The 21,035-nt window shown below is 36.0% G+C and overlaps 1 protein-coding gene across 1 annotated transcript in view; it reads left to right on the top strand.

Annotated features, from left to right (window-relative positions):
- LOC150107100 (Na(+)/citrate cotransporter-like) overlaps positions 1 to 21,035 on the top strand; it is a 135,108-nt gene that overhangs the window by 98,215 nt on the left and 15,858 nt on the right. The window contains exons 5-7 of the mRNA XM_090391613.1: positions 13,021 to 13,132; positions 13,384 to 13,515; positions 19,082 to 19,201. Of these exons, the coding sequence (XP_090247739.1) occupies positions 13,021 to 13,132; positions 13,384 to 13,515; positions 19,082 to 19,201 (364 nt within the window). The remainder of the gene's footprint in view (positions 1 to 13,020; positions 13,133 to 13,383; positions 13,516 to 19,081; positions 19,202 to 21,035) is intronic.

Below are 21,035 nucleotides of genomic sequence, written 5' to 3'. Positions count from 1 at the left end.
AATACGAAGCAAAAATAGAGAATAGGGCCAAGTGGATTGACAATGCATTCACTCACACATCGAAAAAAAAAAGAAAAGAAAAACTGTACCAGTTCACTATTTCTGAACAAGCTGACTTGATTGTACTACTCTTCTGTCAGCCACAATGACGTAAGAAACTTATCATTGTTGTTATTTTTTTTTCAGACGGTTTTGTCTAAAAAAAAAACTCTTTAAAAAAAAAGAAATCGACTAGACATACGAGCATATTACCTATCTTCCCAATTCATGTAAGAAACGTAATGAGAAATTTTTATGTAGCAGTCTTTCGATATTTTACTAAAATTTCGTTGAGAATTTAGTAGGATCGTATGTGCACCGTTATCACAACAGTCTTTCAGTACGTATCCATCCAATGGCGGCTCATGCGAACGAATGTTTTCATATGATTATTTATTTAAATTAACGGAGCATTATTTTTTAACAAGCCAGGCATATGGAAATGCTAGCTTTTTCTTAGTAGTGTTTCTGCTCAATAAATCAAACAGCTTCACTTTTCCAACAATATCGAAATAAATATGACGATAAAAAAGCTGTCAAGCATGGTTGTTTGTGTAAGGAACAGACAGTTAATGCGAAGGATGACGATATTCGGTTTTGATTCCATATCAGCGAAAACGACGATGCACTTGTATACCGTTATGTGGGCATCGACCGTCTCCAGTCATTAATGAAACTGCTAATTTTTCAAGGATAAACCTGAATACTTTCAAGGACTGAAACTAATGTTAAATCTTAGCAAACAAAATGTCTTTGTTCTTTGGGGTGGAAATGTAAATATTCAAAATTCATTGAAGGTTTTTTTTTTTTTTTTTTTTTTTTTTTTTTTTTTTTTGCATTTCCACAACAATTGTAAAAATAATTAACTTTTTTTTGTTCATTGAAGAATCCAGAAGGCTTCATTCCCAAACGGAGAAATAACAGTCAAGGCAGTACTACTATTATTCATGATGAAGCAGCAAAATATAACTGCTGACGCGTATCGTCATAAAAGCCTGTCTTGAGACATCGAAAGGAAATTTTTTTTTCGCTTATAAATCTGCTCTTATCTCAAACAACTGCAATTCTGACAGCATTTTTCAGATTAGGCAAATGTTTCACACGCACAAAACATCAGATCAGTTGGTGAAAGGAGTGATAACGACTTCTGAATCGAGCAGAATGCCTCTTCTGTAAGTTGTTATAAATCTGGCTTTTCTCTTTGATTTATTGAGAGTATTGGCAAAAGTACAAAATTAATTAATTCTGTCACATGACGACTAAAATTAACATTACCGGATTTTTTTTTCTCTCAACCACGAATGGCTTATCTGTGAACCTATAATATGAGTTAAGGATTTTTATCTATTTTTATTGATATATTTTTACGATCCTCAAGAAAAACCCTACTCTAGAGACCAGACATGGATTTTTTTTTTTTCATCCAAGACACTTTAGGTCTTAAACAAGTGGGGCGATGAAATCGATCTCCCACCTGAAGACATTCACGAACATCCATGTCTACAGTCGGATTCGAACCCGAAACCTGTTGGTTTGAGAGCGGATATGTTGACCACTCGGCCAATCAGGCCAGCAAGGGAAATACAAACGTTATTAAAAGCCTGTGTGTTCTTGATAGTCGAATTTGCTTATGTGCTATTATACAGAAAGGTGGCTCTGGACACACAAACTTTTTTTTTTTTTTCAAAATCGAAACGTTTATCAAGACAAGTGTCTTTCTAGTACAAAAAAAAAAAAATTAAACGCTATAAAAAAATAAATAAAATAAAAAACAATAGCAGAACTGTTTGATTTGGCGGCTGACACTGTTATTTAAGACTATATTTGCGGTCCTAAACATACTGCACTTATAAGGCACGATACCCTCAGTCTTAGCATCATAGTAGATGCTTTTTAGAACAATTGCCAAAAAAAAAAAGAAAGAAAGAAAAGAGGGATGTCTGTTAACGCTACAATAAGAACACCGGTGGTTGCAAAACCAGTTCAATAACTACCGGCTTGAATGATTCTGCATATTCATTTCTGGAATATTTTCAAACTAAATTTAATGAATGCGATCCGCTCACTCACTCTGTGTGGTAACGAAGCAAATGAGCTGTCTCTCTTAAGACTCAATGAATAATCGACCTTGAAGACGTTAGTAAAAACTGTCATCTTGCATATGCCCTCAAATATGAGTTCTCAGTTCAAATGTGAAGCCGCAAATTGATACGTCGCTTAAGGATCGACAAGGAAGGTACCTAGAAAATCACTTTGAGGAGGAGAGGAACTTTCTTCAAAGGAAGCAATTCCTTCCATGAAATTGCTCAAGCAAATATGATCCGTAGAAATGAAACGATTTTCAAAATATTTCTGATTTTCTTCGAACATGTTTAATAGAATTATCGTTTGGAATTTGAACTCGGTAACTATACCAAACAAGTAAGGGAAAATATCAATTACTCGGTGATCAGGAACACTTCAACCAATACAGTGCAAAACGGTTTACCCCTCTTGAGAAAGAGTGCGGATGTACGAGAATGCCAATTTATATTATATTAAATAAACGTGTGCACTAAATTGCATTGTATATCATAATGGCTAAGAACGGTTTATGACGTAAAACTGCTCAATTTAACGTGTCTAATTCGAGTTCTAGACGACTTCAATAGCTTTAATCGCCGCAGAGCCAATCAATTCTTATTAACAGTTTTTATTCAAAGTAACAAGCAAAAATGTGCCTTTTTTGTTCTAACTATTCGTTTTATTATAGCTACAAATGAACCTGCTTTTACTTTGGTGCTTTCTGGTACAGTTAGTTACTGGGTTAGTTACATGATAAGTAAAAAGAATTGTGGACTCGTCGATTCCGGTAAAACGTGCACTGTTTGAAACATTAAAACAAATAATGCGTTCCTAATTGGAATACTTAAAAAAAAAATCTTTAAAAAAATCTTTCACATATCTCCCTATGTTAGACCATGTTTTACTGCAGGTTTTTAGTTTTTTATCTATTTTTTTCGTGCATAACATCTAAATTCCTTCTTAATTTTGTTTTATTCTATGACGTTATTTCTACTTTCTAATATATCCCTTCTCATGCATTTGAGTTTCATTTTCTATACTGTTTTGCTAATCTCACATTATCTTCAGACGCAATTTTGAATTCTGCAATAAACATCGCCATCAATCTCTCTTTAATCGATCAAGGAGGTGTATCTACACTGTTACTCTAATTCAAATGCTAAATTAATAAATGTGTTAATCCTAAGTCTAAAGGTTGGTAAACGGGAAAGCTCCATCACTATAAAACTTGGCCGTTGTATGGATGCCAGTTTACATTTGCGATGAAATCGATCAAATCTGCTAAAATCAACCTAAGAAAAATCAATGTTGTTTATAAAATGTATGCATTTGAATAACTTTGTTAGTAGCAGTATCTACTACTAACTAAAACTTTGTTAGTAGTAGATTTTTTTTTCCCCCCGGAAGATTCCAAGATTAAAATGAAACGTCCTTTTGGGTTAATTTTGTGCGATATAATCGCACGACGGCATTTTCACAACGGGGAGACCGAACGTATTAACCCTGTCTCAACGTGAATAATGGTCTCGATGCGACTTAATTTTCGTATGAGAACGTAATCATATTTTTGGCATTCTGTGAGGCGGTTTCAAAAAGTACCATGTTTGGTCGTTTTGCAACCACTGAAGAAACTTCATTTCGCATGACTTAGCCCATGCATAGTACTAAAATGCACTACAGATTGCTTGCAGCGTTTTTCCCCTTGCATGTATAAGGGCAATGATCTATCACATCATTAACTTGGCTAATTTGAAGTATGTGATAGGGTGGGTATATTCTATCTGTATAGTGTATTCTTCTTCTTCTGTCCACTGCTGGACGAAGGTCTCCCCCATGATTTTCCAGATCACTCGGTTTTCTGCCTCTCCCATCCATCTCACTCCTGCAATTTGTTCCAGTTCATTCCTACACCTTCTTCTCGGTCTTCTTCTTTGTCTTGCTCCATCCATTGGTCTCCACTCTTGTTTTTCTAGTCCATCTCCCGTCAATGCATCTGGCAATATGGCCAGCCCATCTCCACTTAGCCTGCTTAATGTATTTTACAATATCCATAATACCTGTTTGAGATCTTATCCAGGTATTTGTCTTCCTATCTCTTAATGTTATTTTTAGCATACTTCTTTCCATGCGATGTTGTGTTATTCGCAGCTGTTTGTTTAGGGCTTCTGTTAAAGTCCATGTTTCTCTTCCATATGTTAGGACAGGAAGTATTCACTGGTTGAAATCTTTCCTTTTTAGACTCATAGGGATGTCACTTCTGAATATGTCTCTCATTTTCCCATAAGCCATCCATCCAAGGTGAATTCTTCATTAAATCTCTTTTCTTTGGCACTCCTCAAAGGATAACAATTGGCCAAAATATACATATGAATTAACTTGTTCTATTTCATGGTTTTCAACTTTGACAGTTCTATGGTTAATATATTTATTCATCATTATTTTTGTTTTTTTCTCTTTTTATTTTTAATTCAATTACTCTGGAGGCTTCATTTAGCTGATTTAACCTTTCTTCTAGATCTTAAAGATTATCTGCTATCAGGACAATATCATCTGAAAATTTCTGACGATGCAGCCTTTCTCCATTTATGTTTATTCCTTTTGTTTCCCAATCAAGACTTCCTCTAGTGCAGCTGTAAATAATTTGGGAGATATGGTGTCACCTTGCCGGGTGCCTTTTTGTATTGGGAACTTTTCACTGTTTTTATATAATTTAATTACAGAAGTTGCATTATTGTAAATATGTTTTAGTGTTTCAATATATGGTTTCTCAGTTCCCTGGGTTTCAAGTGCTTTTAGTATTGTAGATGTTTTAACCGAATCAAATGCTTTTTCATAGTCCATATAGGTCAGACATAAGGGTTTATTGTATTCAATTGATTTTTCAATGAGCTGTCTTAATGTGTCAATATGGTCCAAAGTATTGTGATTCTTTCTAAATCCAGCTTGTTCACAGGATTGCATTCCCTCTAGTTTAGATTTTATTCTATTATTTATAATTTTTGTGAAAACTTTATATATGGTGGGGAGTAGGCTTATAGGCCTGTAGTTTTTAATTTCTTCCTTATTGCCCTTTTTAAAAATTTAATATTAGGAGTGAATTGTTCCAATTTTTTGGACATTTTCTCTGTTTTAGGCATTTATTAAAGAATTTAGTCAGCTGCTTGATGACGGGGCTTCCTCCTAGTTTTAAGAAGTTTACCATAATTCCATCTTCTCCTGGGGCCTTTCCATCCTTCATTTCCCGCAGTGCCATTTCCACTTCACCTTGTAAGATCTCAGGGGCATCATGTTCTTCATCACTCGAGTTATCCATAGATGATTCTTGGATGTCCCGGTCTTTGTCTTCATAGACTTCAGTATAAAATTCCTGAATTCTTTTGATTATTGCATCTCTGTTTTTTATAAGTTCACCGTTTGCTCCTCTTTCAACAGCTATTTCTTTTTTTCCAACTAATAATGTTCTTCTTAGGACCTTCATATTACTATTGTTTTCTATTGTTTCTTTAATTTTCCTAAGTTCATAGTGTATTACTGGCTGTCAACTGCATCAGTTCTTCTGACCGGTTTAAAATTTTAATTTAAAAAACCTGATTACAGGTTTTTCGCTTCCTAGATACCAAAGGCATATAAGAACTTTTCTTATGGAATAGAACGTTCTTTTCATTTCATTCTCGTTACTTTTCTATTGATCGCATATAATTTGAGTAAATAAGATTGATCGCGGTTTTAACATCTGTACATAACGTGATGTAAGGATTTTTCACAATTCAAGAATTTGTTTTATAGCCTGCTAGGTTTTGTTTAGGGGGATCTTCACTTACGAGTATTGCATCTCACTATTGTTATTATCAGAGATGACTCGGCTTATATTGGAAACTCCACGCAGTATTCTGCAGTTTGAGTGGCCAGGCGGTGTTGACACCGCGATGCGGAGAAAAGTAATTCATCCATGAAACAACGTGTGTTTGTTCTAACGTATTTGATTGCCTTTCATTTAGAAACCTGTGGTATATCCCAACTGAGGTGGGCATCTACCTGTGCTCGTATGCTTCGTTGGTTAGCTACGTTGGGTTTTTACGATACTTTGCAGGCTTGGGTCTTAATCATGCATTATGTTTCAAATATGAACAGTAAGCCGTTAAAAAAGCTATTAAAGTGTAGACTTCTTTCATGTAGTCAAAACTTGGAGATGGAACAGTTAAGTATTCCTAAACACCGACATTACTTCAAGGTTGAATTTTATGCATGTTAGTTGAGGAATTTCAGACTCAAAATTGACTTCTCCATGCATTCCACAACTGATAGCGCAAAGTTAGAATGGGCGATGCCCAGTTAGGAAGCTCTCGAATCGAATCTCGTCTGTGACGCAAAGAACTTTATACGGGGTTCTTCGGCTGATGGTGAGTAAGCAGGTTTCATACAAAGCTGACGGGATTATTTCCTACCATAAACTAGTGTTTCATCCCGTAAGACAGACAAACCTGCTAGCGGAACACACGCAGTGTAATCCACTGGCTTTAGCTGCTTCTGAAAGTCACAGTGAACGTTCATAAATCAAATTTTCCAAGATACTCGGCCAGATACTATGGCATCTACTAAATAAGACAAAAGGATGCATTTCCGTCTACATGTTTGAGGTGCGATATCCAAACGGATATTTGAAAAACTAAAGTTTCAGGCAGTTTCATAAAATTTATGAAGACGGTATAACAAAATACACATTTTTATTTGTTGTGTGCGTTTCATGAGGTGATCATGTTCTGAATTGGGGAAATGTCTTTTCAAAAGAAGATAAATACCACAATGTTGATATACATCAGTGTTTCCCAAAGTATGGTACACGAACCCCCACTAGTACGAGGCGTTGTTCTTTTAAATTTTGATTTTACATATGTATATATATTAATTGGAAAGAAGTCAACGGACACTATAGTTTGAGGAACAAACAGCCATGGCGCCTAAATTAAGAAGATGCATCCTTTTGCTGCGATCACTGCAGCAATCCTACAGGGCATACTTTCCACAAGCGTATGATAACGATCAACGGAATTTTGGATCGTTCTTCCTGTAGGCAAGTAAGGAGGTCCCAAACTATTGTTATTATTACGTGACACCTCCAAGGAGTCCAAAGACTCATCGAGGGAAGGTCCAAAGACTCTACAGCTCTCCGTCTCCACCAACTACAGCGAACCGCATCATTTACAGCAACGTCATCTACTGCCCACCACCACTATTTTCACAGACAATCACAAACATTTATACCCACGGCAAGATTCGAACCCCCCCCCCAAGCCTTTTGCCTGGAGAGCGGATATGCTAACCATTCGACCAACCAGGCCAGCAACTATTGTACAGCAGACGTCCCTTGACCTCATCTGACGCTCCAGTTCATCCCAGAGATGTTCAGTAGTGTTGAGATCAAGATTCTGTGGAGGCCAGCGAAGCGTGGTGACGTTCATGTTTACAAATCACGCAGTTGCAACAGCAGTCTTAAGACACGATGTACTCTTACTCGTAAAGACAATGGTCAGTTCCGTAGAAATCAGTGGCGGCCTGTGAAAATTTCAAGTGGGGTTGCTGCATATAAAAAAAAATTCCTAATCAATAACGAATTTATTAATAAATAAATTAACATATAAAAAATTGCTTTATTACAAATATTTCATCCTCACCACGAACAAACACCAATAATAAAAGTTTCGTATCAATAGCAATGACAAGCGCAAACGAATATCGGCGTTAGATCGCAGTGCATTTGTTTCGTGTAACGATAATCGAAAACATATAATTCTTTTCATATTTTCAACAGTGACCCTCGTCATAATTCAGCCCAGTACCTATAATAAATAAATAATTATGTTATTTTAACAAAATAAAATAATATTGACAAAATATAGTTCACCACGCACACCTACCAATAATAAACGCTTCATATCTCACAGAAATAAAGTGCGTAAGGATACTAAAGATACACTGCCTTTGGGGCAGTGTGGGAATGACGCAACGTGAAATGACATGCGCAAACGAATATCCGCGTTAGATCGCAGTGCATTTGTTTCGTAATCTAAACGTTAATCAAACATTTCCAATTATTAACTATTTAATCAATGTCAAAACATAAGCTGTAGACTTTAACATGTTGTATTGCATTTATATAATGTTGTAAGGATTATTATTATTTATAAACACAAACAAAGTTAAAATGTTTAATTTTTTCTTGGGGGTGCTGCTGTGTCGCAGTGCACATGTACGGGCCGCCACTGGTAGAAATGCCACAGAGTAGCCATTGCATTGTCCAGAATGTTCAGATACCTCTCGGAGTTCAATGTTCGTGGTACCATAAACAGAGGTCACGACATGGAAATTCATGTTGTTAGCCTCTGTTCTGAATATTTTTGTGCAGATTAGTGTTCCAGTCGATAGCGATGTCCGAAACTCATCGTTCAAGGCGTCGACCGACGAATGGTGGTTTTTACATATTATCCTTCCTTACGGTCATGTTCGGTGAGCCGTCCACAGTGGGTAGCACTTGCAGTTGACTCCCTGCGCTTCCATCTCATTATGCTATCACTGATTGTTGCCCTGGGATGGCCCAATTTGCAAGCAATTTGCTCAACAGATAGGCCTGCAACATGGCATCCTATCACGACGTCTCTTTCAAACTCCGTCAGTTCCCTTTTCGTAACCATTTCACCTAAACACATTTGCACTGACTTGAGAGCATCATATTTCTCCAATTTATATCGGCTATAAGCATGTGACTCGTTACATGGCAGGTTGCCCCTTGCCCATGGGAGTGGGGGGGGTGTCCGTTCACTTCTTTCCTAGCAGCCTATATAATAAAGAAATATACTATCGCAAATAACATACTCAAAATATCGTGCTATGGCAAATAAACAGGTCTATTCTATTATTTTTCTATAACAGAAATAAATCTAAATGAAGTTTTTGTATCGGCTGGCTGACGCTAGTATCGCATGGTTCGAAATGTGATTGTATCAAAGGTTTAATTCAAATGGTTTGAACCACAAAGTTAAAACTGTACGTAAATTTCGGAATGGTTCGCATCTTAATTTGTAATCCTCAACAATTTTTTCATCACCAGTGCATGCGTAATTATATATGTATTTAATCGTTTTTGTGTCAGGAGTTGTGATTGGATGTACATTTGATACGAGCAAGAATAATATTTTTTTAGTTTTGTTGGTTATTAAATTTCAAAGTGCAGTCTAATAATAATATTATTAAACATTTAATTAATATTAACATCTCTTTTGTATTTATTAAACCTTTTTTAATATGGATCACTGAGTAAAAACTGGATATTTGAAACGCACAATAGAAAATAATGAAGAAAATGACTGCTATAAATGTGAAGAACGCGATGCTGCAATAGAATCAATATTTGTTCCTGATGCATCAACTCGCTACTTTCAATGAGTGTTGGCCATTAATTTATTATAACACAAATGTTAAAAAAAAAGTTTATAATCATTCGTGGTTGAATGAAATATTATATCATTATAACTTGTCCTCAGTTGCTTTGCTTGAGACGACGATGTTACTAAAATCTTAAAACGGTTAGGCTGGTGAGATGACAACCAAGGAAAAGGAGTAGCCATAGTATTCAACACTAAATACGCGGCAAATCTTGAATGGCAGGCAATTTCAAGTAGAGAGATGTGGGCAAATATCAGAATGGGGAACTGGACAATGAGACTTATTTGTGCCTATGGTCCCACAGAAGGTTCTACTAAGGTAGAAGTGGAGGAATTTTTTGAGACTTGAGAGAAAGCAACTGACACAATGAAAAAGGAAAGGTTGGTCCTTGTTGGAGAGCTAATAGCAGAGTAGGAAATGACACTAATATGGTGTTAATACTAACACTATATTCCAACATAAAAATGTACACAAATTCACATGGAGAGAAGAGGCAAGGAATAAGAAAAATATCATTGACTATGTTATTGTTGATAGTGATGTTTTCTCACTGGTGCAGGACATTAATATACAGAGGATTTAAAATTGAAAGTGTTCACCATTTAGTCTTGAGCAGGATAAAATTAAATATCATATTGTAAAGAAGAACTTGTAAGGCAGTTTTAAAGCAAATAAAAATTGAGCAGCTTTCAGATGTGAACTGCAGACCAAAATACACAAAGATTATTCAAGAAAAAATGAAACCGTTTGAGAACAGAAACCAAGCCTTGGAGATTCAGTGGCAAATCCTGAAGAAAATATTGATCGATTCAGCCACAGAGGCAAGTGAGGAGGTTGTGTGCAAGGATAGAAAAATCAGAACTGAACTCCATGGTGGACACAGAAAGTTAAAGAGGAAGTGAAGGAAAAGAAGAAAGCGCATCGAAAGTTAATGACAAATAAGTCAGCTTGTGCTCTTCGAGAATACAGAGACAAATATAAGAAAGCTAAACAGTGTGTAAAACTAGCTAAACCAAAGTCATGGGCAGACTTTGGTAAGAACATAAAAAATAAATATCAAGAAAGTGGCAAGAAATTCTGGAGATTGTTGAAAAAGCTCAGAAATAGATGAAAGAGTGCTGTAAAAGGAATTACAGATGATAATGGTGACATGTAAACAGGAGAAAAAGATATCTTTGAAGTATGGAGTAGTTACTTCGAAAAATTGCTAAATGAAACAAGCAGTGATGACAGCACAGTGGTAAAAATCACTCAACACGAATGCGAACAGTAATCCATTTCCATACTTGAAATAGAAACAGCCATTAAAAGCCTAAAATGTGAAAAGGCAGCCGGACTAGACGATATTCGAACAGAAATGCTCTCCTATGGAAGTCTTATAGCCGCTACAATGCATAGTTTAGATGGCAGGGACAGAGAGAGACGAATTCCAGATGATTGGAGTAGAGCTCTCATAGTACCCATATATAAAAAGATGAGTGTACTACTGAGCGTTCCTGGTAAGATTTATATAAGTATACTCGAGAAACGGTTGAGAAAGATTGTGAAAGGGAAGCTTGGTGAAGAACAAGCTGGATTCACGCCAAATAGAGGCTGTCAGGATCAGATTTTCACTTTACGACAAATAGTTGAGAAAACATATGAATATAACAAAGATCTGTATTTAAGTTTTCTCGATTTGGAAAAGGCATATGACAAGGTGCCAAGAGAGAAGCTATTCATTACGCTGCAGTTATATGGTGTCAATGGGGCATTATATCAAGCAATACTTACAACTCAAATAAAGACTAAGTCAGCAGTTAGAATTGAAGGAAGTACAGGAAGATGGTTTAATGTTAAATCTGGTGTGAGACAAGCATGTACGTTATCCCCTCTGTTATTCATTATCTATATGAATCACATTAGGAAGGAAAGTGGTATTAAACCCGATATCAAAATTGGAAATGTTAACCTCAGCTCTTTACTTTTTTATGTGGATGATGTTATATTTCTAAATAAATCCGGTACAAGTCTGCAAGATTCCCTGTCTGAATTGAATAACTGATGTAATAGATTTGGTATAAAGCTCAGCAATAACAAGACAAAGACGATGAAAATAGGCAGACCATTGAAAATATCAACTGCAATATGAATAGAGAACCTACAGAACAAGTAAATCATTTCAGCTACTTAGGCACGCTTTTAGTGAAGATAGATAACAGAATCAAGCTGGTATGGTAGGAAGTCAGCTGAATAAATTTATATGGAATAACAGAGAAATTAGTCAAAACACTGAATTAGCTGTATACAAGAAGGTGTTCAAACCAATTTTAACTTATGGATCTGAGAGCTGGGTTTGAAATAAAACACTTGCAGAGACTAGAAACCGCAAATGTGAGAGTCCTGAGAAAGATTAGGGACGTGAACGGATGGTATCAGTGGCAATATCATATTAAAAATGAGGATATTAGGAAAGAACTTGACAACGTCAGCATAGAGGAATGCGTTAGCAGAGCTAATCTCAGGTGGTATGGTCACTTAAATAGAATGGGCGAGGAAAGATGAGCAAAACAAATGTTCTCTGCCAGGTTGATTGCAAAACGACCCAGAGGAAGACCAAGATATAGGTGGATTGATACGGTACAATGTGCCTTAGACGATAGAAATATAAGATCTGACAATGTTGGAGTCTTGACAGCTAACAGATTTATTTGGAGGAAAACTGTAGATCGGAAGTTGGTCGTAATGTAAGTTTTTCATGTAGTACTATCATATCCTGTACACCTCTTGAGGGTACATGTCAGGAATTTGATGATGATAAAGAAATAAATCAGCTAGCGCCTTTTATTTCCGTAGTACACGAGGTAGTTTTACCTTTTTAGCCCTATCTAACTTTTTGCAGGCCTCTGCTCTCAACATTTTTAATGTTGATGATGTTATACTTCTAAATAATGGAGTGGGCAGTTCAATCTCCACTGGTAGGCAATCAGAGATAGCTTGCCCAAAGCTATCACTGATTAAGCCTCACGCAGTGAAGAGACGGCCATCTCGTGGTCCATAACACTAACACAATATATTTTTGTTTGAAAATACTATGGGTTTACGTCGATTTTCTTGAGAAAATCGACTGTCTGATTTACGAGATGAAAAATCCGAACAATGGGACAGTTGTTTGCGGGAGAAAAACACGCTGCCAGTGCCAGAGATCGACAAACTGGGGAAGAGGTCGAAAAAAAGGATTAGAAGTATGTTCCTTTAGTCGGAAACTAGATTTGAATCCATGTCTTTCTTTGTGCGGTCAAGCATTCGAAATGCGCAAGCTCCACTTGTACTTACTGTAGCTACACAGGCTCTACTTTCTTAATTCGCTTAATTCTAATAATAGGAGCATTTCTACGAGACTGAGTAGCATTTAAAATAGACTACTATTCAAATAGTTTAGCTATTAATTGCGAATAATTAAATACTAACTGTAAATATTTTCCTTTTTCCTGCAAGTGTCGATAATCTCATCTCCAATGACACCCGTTGACGATTGTCAGACGAACGACTCGCATTCCGATAAGTCAGACAAGTCGGATGCATTTACAGACGAGGCCTTACAAAAAAGGTAACTACAACAATAAAGTTATTATGAAATTTCAGTTTAGAGCCAGATTCGTTTTTGATAACCAGCTTTAAAAAATTGCTATTTAATCTGTATTTCCAAAATTATAAGGTTTGTTAGAATTTAATTAAAACGTGACGTTCTTGCATTATTCCTGCGCACGTGTTAGCATGATTGGCGGATTTGCATTGGTAGACGAACGTCATCTTTACTATGCAATACGAGTGAAATGTAAAGAATTTTTCTCTTTATAGGAAAAATAATAACAGAAGACAGTTGCTGAGAAAGTCCATGTTTCTTAGTGTTGCTTATGCTACAAACATTGGTGGTACCGGAACTATAACAGGAACAGGCCCTAATCTCGTGCTGAAAGGGATTATGGATGAGTAAGTTAACTCATGAGAGGCATTATTAGAAATGTAAATAAATAAGACGAGAATTACAATTTCCATTCTTAGTGTAATTATAGAATTGAGCATGTCAATACTATTGCATAATAATAACAAATAACTGACCAGAAATTTGTGTAAGTAGAATGAAAATGAATTTAAAAATTAAAACACACAGGAGACATCCTTATGCCTCCGCAAGGAATTATTTCACATTATCACTGAGCGAAACTGCACTTTACTTTGAACAATATCTGGAAATTTACAAAAGCACAAATTATGCACCTCCATGGAGTCCAGGGGAGCAAGCAAAATCCATCCTATCTCATTGGCGTGGAGCCTTTTAATTTTCGTATCGACATTGTCGCCGATAGGCTGTGTATATACCATGCGAAAACCACTTCGTACAAGGCAGAAGGACTAATTAATGAAGTTCAATTTCGAATGAACTGGGCAATTTCGACAAAAATGAAGGCAGAAATAAAGTAATTTCTGAAATGAAAAGTTAGTTTCTACTGAGAGCAATTAAACAGCAGCACCTGTGTTTTCATGGGAGATGAGTTGCCGCGGAAGCCGTTTGGAGAAACCACGTCTGAAATTGTTTCTTTCGCAATCTGATTTGATCTTCGCACACTGAAGAAGATTCTTTACACCTCTATCGTCAAAAGATCTCCTTCTTCTACACTTACTTTCCCGGGCAATGGTATCAAAACGTCATCAAACGTCTCGATGTTTATCCTTTCCCCATCTTTATATCCCAAATTTAATTAACTCTTTTTTTTTTCTATTTTACAATAATCGTTTGGAAGAATATTGATGATTCGATTTTAGTTCAATCTTCATATTTTACATTGACATTTTAATGCCTACCCGAGTGACTGATTATAGAGCTTCTCCTTTGTGGAACAGTGAATTAGACTTCTACTGTGGCAGTAAATTTATGTAGTTAAATCGTTTTCATTGCCCAGTGTAAAAGTAGAGCTTTTTTTTATTAGACGCCCGAGTGCCATCGATGTTGATTATTTAAAGAATCGTTTCGAGAGTCTCAATTAACTATCCCTTAGTCAAACCTATGATACTCGTATTTGCTCGTATTTCTAATCTTTTTTTAGAGAGAATTGCCATAAAAAGCATCTTTTCAGAAACATTTTCTCATTTTTTGTAATATCTTTGGAGCAATTTTGCGTTGCAGTTTAATGTTTTTCTTTTCTTAGGTATGGAATTTATTCACGTATCCTATGAAATGCGATTCATCGACATTCCCATCTCAAACTTTAAAAACTTTTGTCGTAATAGATTCAAAGTTACCTGATCCCGGAACCGTGCCCTAGGAAACAAATCTGACATTTCTTCAAGCCCTTTCAGTTATACTAGAGGGCGGTGGTCTCAAGCCAAGCGATGTCAATTATCTATGAGCTAAAGACTCTTGCCGACATACATGCCGCAGTGAAATTCAAATCCCATAACTGGTAGAATGCAAAGCGAAATCCACCCAAGCTTACAATTAGATAGATTTAAGACGATAAGAGGTGCGTTTCATAACAACGTGTATGTGTACTTAGGTAAGCACCGATTAGCATCGCTATGTTCGTCCATTCATAGTGGTATCTAACTCTTATTGGTTGGTTAAAATCTTGATTAAAATGTGCTCGGTAATCCCGGCTCTGGTATTAAAACCGAAATTATTCATTATACCATGTTTATATTCATTATAAGAGATTACACGATGTAATACAATCAAGAAGCGCGTTATCCAAACCGTGCGGTGCTCATTATTCTAATAATTACCTTATATGTGAGGACAAATTTATGAATTTTTGTAGTTATTTGCTCATCGTTGTAACTAGATCAATCCTCTTTTCAATCCTAGTAACTTATGAATAAACTTTTGATTTTCTCGAATAATTTTTCTTTGTTTTCACATCTCTCTCTCTCTCTCTCTCTCTCTCTCTCTCTCTCTCTCTCTCTCTCTCTCTCTCTCTCTCTCCAAGGTGAAAATTTTAAATATGACAACAAACGATCTCCACAGTCCCTGATTATCCACCAAGCACACTAAGCCAGTGTAGTGCAAGTCCTTGATGACATAATTCAAGGATTTCACGATTAGGAAATCCAGAAAGAAGGAATGATGAAGTGCGTTAAGCTAGCTAATCCCCTGATCTCCATTCAATTTCACTATCAGAAACTGGAACACAATAACCTAACGTTCATTTAAGTTTAAAGGTTTTTTTTTTTCAAATAAAGATTCTCGATGACATTTCATTTCGCTCCCCAGTCTAACATCATGGGAAAAACAATTATTCAACATCTCTGGTTTAAAGTTGTTTGGAACGTTATGTATTTTCACAATTATACTCAGTTATAGAATAACAGCGTATCGCTGTGTTCATTTATAGATCTTCTTTTGAAGTGATATACTAACAATCTGATTTTAATTATTTTAAAGGCGATTTGGTAGGAGTGCGCTTACCACGTACTCGTAATTGCACGATAAAAATGGAAACGGTAAAACCGAGTGAATCATGAGTTCACACCCGATTTCATTTCAACCGAAGACAATTCCTTTCTTACGAACGTCACGCCCCTACAACAACGGCTCTGCTGACTTCGAAAATAGTCGCAGTGTATCTGTGCCAATATTCTAGAACGATGGCAATGAATCATAGCAGGAAAGTAATAGCATTTGAAAACACCACAGTGCTGCAAGCTAGAAAATCTTATGTTTAGAAAATTATCATATCGAGATATAATTTTAAAAGATATCACCGAAACTTCTAGCTTGAGTAAAGGAACTTTTCTTAATAGATTAAAAAAAAAAAAAAAATGCTTACATGCAGGGTCATTCGTAATTCACATTAAAATTTCCTTACATATGAAATTTCGAGCAGTTTCCATGTAATGTATGGTAACTGTAGGAAGATAAAACAAAATGCTAGTTAAGACACATTTCAGACAAAGGATTATCCACGAACCACCCCTTACGTGGCACACAAAGTGTTGATTCATTTCGTTCAAACTCGCCAACACAGAGCGTGATTTTATCAATGTACGAATTACTGCCATGATTCTTATAGGAGCGCATTCTAGCTCAATTAGAAGAACGAGACAAGCGTCCTTCGATTGGGAAAGACTTGTATTCGATTCCATTCTTGCCGGAAGGGCAGTTCGGGAGATCTCCTTACAACTGAGGCATCGCTAAAATGTGAAGCATATCTGGTTGCACATCAGCAAAGAAGAAGAAAGCCGGTAATCTTCAGAGAAACCACTGCACAAAAGCTAGGGACTATTCTGCATTTTCTGAACAACTTGGGCAGTATGGTGTTCGAAATCCTGATGTCCACGATACACTTCATCATGCACATCTGATGAAGCAAGTTTCGGGTGAAACTTGCTTCATCAGATAACCAGCGAATTAGTCGCGACCTACGATGTCTTAACATTTCATCACAGAATGTCACGTATAAATCCTTTAGATGCAATAATTTTGTGGACAGCGAACACAGGATACTTCTATGTGCTCTACATATTCCTCCCGTTCTTGGTTATTAAACTGCTCACATGCACAGCAATGTTCGAAAATCATACAATTTCTTTTATAGGTAGCCCAGAAGGTTATTTTTTCTGACACTCAAGGAAAGATACGTTGCATTATTGTTACTGATTTTCGTTTCATGGAACTGCAAAACACATCCAGGTTTCTCAGTAAGCGTCGCTTTGACGGATTGCACAAGCAACAATGTCGGTGCGCAAAAAAGCATTTAATAGGTGATCCAGTCAGCTAGCGCCATCTCGGGACAGTCTGAAACTTGAAAGAACGTTCGATCGAACAGTTTTGGTTTAAAATTCATGCCTGACATAATTTTAATGTACTGCCTATTAAGTAGTAAAGGAAATTATGATTAACCCTCTGCAATAAGTACAGAATATTCACTTTATGCAACAGACTTATTTCAGCGTTTATTATCACAGTGTTTGATTAAGTAGTAACAGTAACAGTAGTAACCAATAAGTAGTAACAGCCGCCAAATCCGCTGATTTGGCGGCTGTTACTACTTATTGGTTTCTCATGTTTGAAATTCCTTTCTCAAAGTGAACGCTCGTTCTGCACACAGTCATGACTATCAAAAAATTAGTTTTTTAAAAAAAAAAAAGAAATAAATTATTAAAATAAAATTATTGAAAAATCGAAAATTATTTAAAGATAAATATTAATAGTTAAGTAGTGAAATTGAATTGCACCACTCAAGATGAGTATTCCTCGGTGACTACCTCCAGTAGATTCAATTGATCTGTTACTTATCTTGGGAGAGGGACTTAGCATCGTCTGCAAAGGTCCATGGTTCCTCCCTTTACAATCTACAGTTGCGCTTTTCTCAAGAAAGTTTGCATCTGGCTGAGAAGAATCACTCGGCAGTGAAGAATAAAATTTTGATTCGGTATAGTTTTCTTTATTTTTATGAACTGTTTAGATTTGGTGCGATATTATCACCTTCTTGCTAAGTCAACAAGTGAGGCACCACCACCATAATTTAATAGTTATGATGCTAAGTCCTTCCCCTTTCCCCAAGGTAAGTAACAGAGATCAATCGAACTAATGGGTGGGTAGGTCACAGAGGGATACGCATCTTGAGTGGTGCAAATTCACGTTCGAAACGGTTTCAGTTATCACGTTCTTGACTAAATCATGCCCAGTTGTAGTCTTGGTTTAGCTGTTGTACAAAATGATAGTGATGACAAAGCGAGAACTAATTAAATATACGCTGTTAAATAATGTATCGCCTCCTCGGTGATGTAAAGGCGGTCACATTGGTGAGACACCACCATGTAGTCGCTTTGTTTAAAAAAGGCGCTGATCTTAAAAGCATGCAACAGTAAATGGTACTATATGCATATCTTGCTAGTCGATAAAATGCTTTCCTACCCGTGTAGAACTGGCATAAGTCCTTAAAAAAAAAAAAAAAAAAAAAAAAAAACTTGGGTCATGCCAATTTTTCATCTGAAAATTGTTGAAAAGCTTAGCGTGAAATTTATTAAACAATATTAAATAAGGCTCCATGATTCATTATCTATCCTATTCCTTCCCCAAGCACATGGTTTGCGAAGCTCATAGCCACTAGGCTAATCGCGCGGACAGTGGTTCATTAATTTTTTTTTTAATTTCTTAATCCATTTAATTAAACAAGGCCAAGGTCTTGAATGTTTGGCAGGTGCGGCATTCTTCACCATTAAAGCGTTGTAATGAATATTTCATTATGAGAAAGTGGGATGGGGAGAAGTGTGGGATAGAGTTGGAGTTTGAGATCCGACTTGACATCCAGAAATACGTTAAATGATTTGTAACAACTGATCCGTACCGAATATATTTGTTTATTTGAAACCTGGCTGTTAATCTCCACAATGACGCCGAGATGTGGGATGGTGAGAAAATATCAAACTTATTGCCTTCGTTTAAATTACGATTTAGATTATTTCCGTTACTTAAATATTCCTTCATATTTTCGGATATATAAAATATGTGTTCAGGTGAGAGAATCTCATTCCGATATTTACATTTTGTTCATAGGATGTTTCCGAAAAACACGGTTCTTTCATTCGACAAATGGATGATGTACAACACTCCAGTGATGCTCGTGTGCGTAATTCTGGCCTGGATATTTTTATTTCTCGTTTATCTCAAGAGGGCGTAAGTATTTTCCCTTGCTGTTTATCATATTTTTTTGTTTGTTTGTATTATCAACATTTCATTGAATAAAACGATTTTTGATAAATTCATTATCGAGTAATGCAAATTTATTGGAAAATCCCGATGAGTAAGATTCAGGGTTCTCGATGCTTTCGCGTGTAAGAGAGAGATGCCATCAAGTATTCAGTGACCTTTTTACGCACAGTTTTTGTTTTCATTTGTCTCAAGCTTTTTTGAGGCTTATCAAATAATAAAGGCATCACTGTTTAAGTAAAACCAATTAGACTAAATATTTGCAGATTTTATTTCCTTTGGGTTATTCGCATTTCATATTTACTACATCTATTTACTTGCATACATCCTGACAACTGTGGAAATAACTTCTTGCAATTTCTTGTCTACGAGCAAATTTTTGTGGAATTACGAGGTGGTCATACAGTTGAAGCATAGAACATGTCTAGAGTTTGAATAATGTAATTTGTTTTCCCAGTAATACCTATTTGTATACTTTTATGTTTTTGATTTACAACTGATGGTTTTTCTAAAGAAAAAAAATAAAGATAACTATTTACAAATAACTAGACTGCATTTCTCGAGATGGAAATGCTACTGAAATGATTTAAAGGGGGGGGGGGGGACCATAAAAAAAAGTTTATCTAACAATTTTGCCATTTCTACAGAAGAAAGATTTCGCATTACAAAAGCACAGGAGAATCTGTGAATTCTTTCGCATTCATAGATTCCAATGTTTGTAATAAAATTTTATTGGGAATTAAATAAAATCAATATGATTTTTGATTTTCCTGGTGATACTTAAAGGCGTTCAGGAACTACCAGTGCAGCATTCTAAATGAAGCTTTTCTGCCATAACTTAATAATAAATACTTAATCTAATTGCTAAATGAAATATAGAAGTCAATGTTTTACTGTCGTAGTCCATAAACCGCTTCGGAAATAAGTTGTGATTTGTTTATATCTTAATTTATAAAGTAATTTGCCATTTTTCGTTCTTCCATCGTACGCGGTGGTCATTTTCTAGAGTGCTCGAAGATAATCCTATTTCAGTTGTTTATATATTGTGTGGATTTGTTCTTTCCGCTGGGGGATAGGAGATCTCTCATTAAAACCAGGATGCTCCTGTTGTTCGAATATTTTGTGAAACTTACTTTATGAAAATCAGACTACACATTCCATTGTAAATACAGACTTCTTCATTTTCCAATAGACACCGTTAAGAAAACCAAAAAGCAGGGAACTAGACGCCATGCGGCACAAGGCAGAACCATCGCACAAAATATATTAGCAGAAGTGAAGCTTTGAACCTTTACCCTCAACCCCGATGTTCCAAAAGATTCCATCCATCGTAACTGGTTACGAGACATAGAATTGTTTTATTGATTGGGGTTGTTTAGAATCCATGATTGCATCCATGAAATGATGGATGCAATAATAAGTTCTAAAAGAATATATAACACAGTGCTTATCACAGATGTTCTGGAGGGAGGGAAAGAAGATGTTTTGTTTGAGCTCTAGTATAATTTCCACTGCTCCCATCAGGACTGTCCAAGAGGTCATTATCCACTAATTTGAATGCTGTGTACTGGAAAGTGTTATATTTTCCTAAGCTAAAAGAAATCGTTTTGTAATGAACCCCCTTCTCCACCATTAAAATTTCAAATATTCAGATCTGGAATATAAGTTTGTAGAATCCAGTACAGCACAATTAGTATCCTGTGGGCTAAATACAACTAGAATCTCAGTTTAATCATTGCCGACCTAGTTGGCCATGTAGATAGCCTTTGTGTGCCTTTTTTAAGTTTTATATTTTAATCGT

Source organism: Typopeltis vanoorti, chromosome 4 (genome assembly GCF_054136105.1).
Source record: "Typopeltis vanoorti isolate ZY-2024b chromosome 4, IOZ_Tvanoo_1.0, whole genome shotgun sequence".
Taxonomy (NCBI): domain Eukaryota; kingdom Metazoa; phylum Arthropoda; class Arachnida; order Uropygi; family Thelyphonidae; genus Typopeltis; species Typopeltis vanoorti.
Note: the sequence above shows the minus strand (reverse complement) of the source record. Positions and strands in the feature narration are given on the sequence as shown.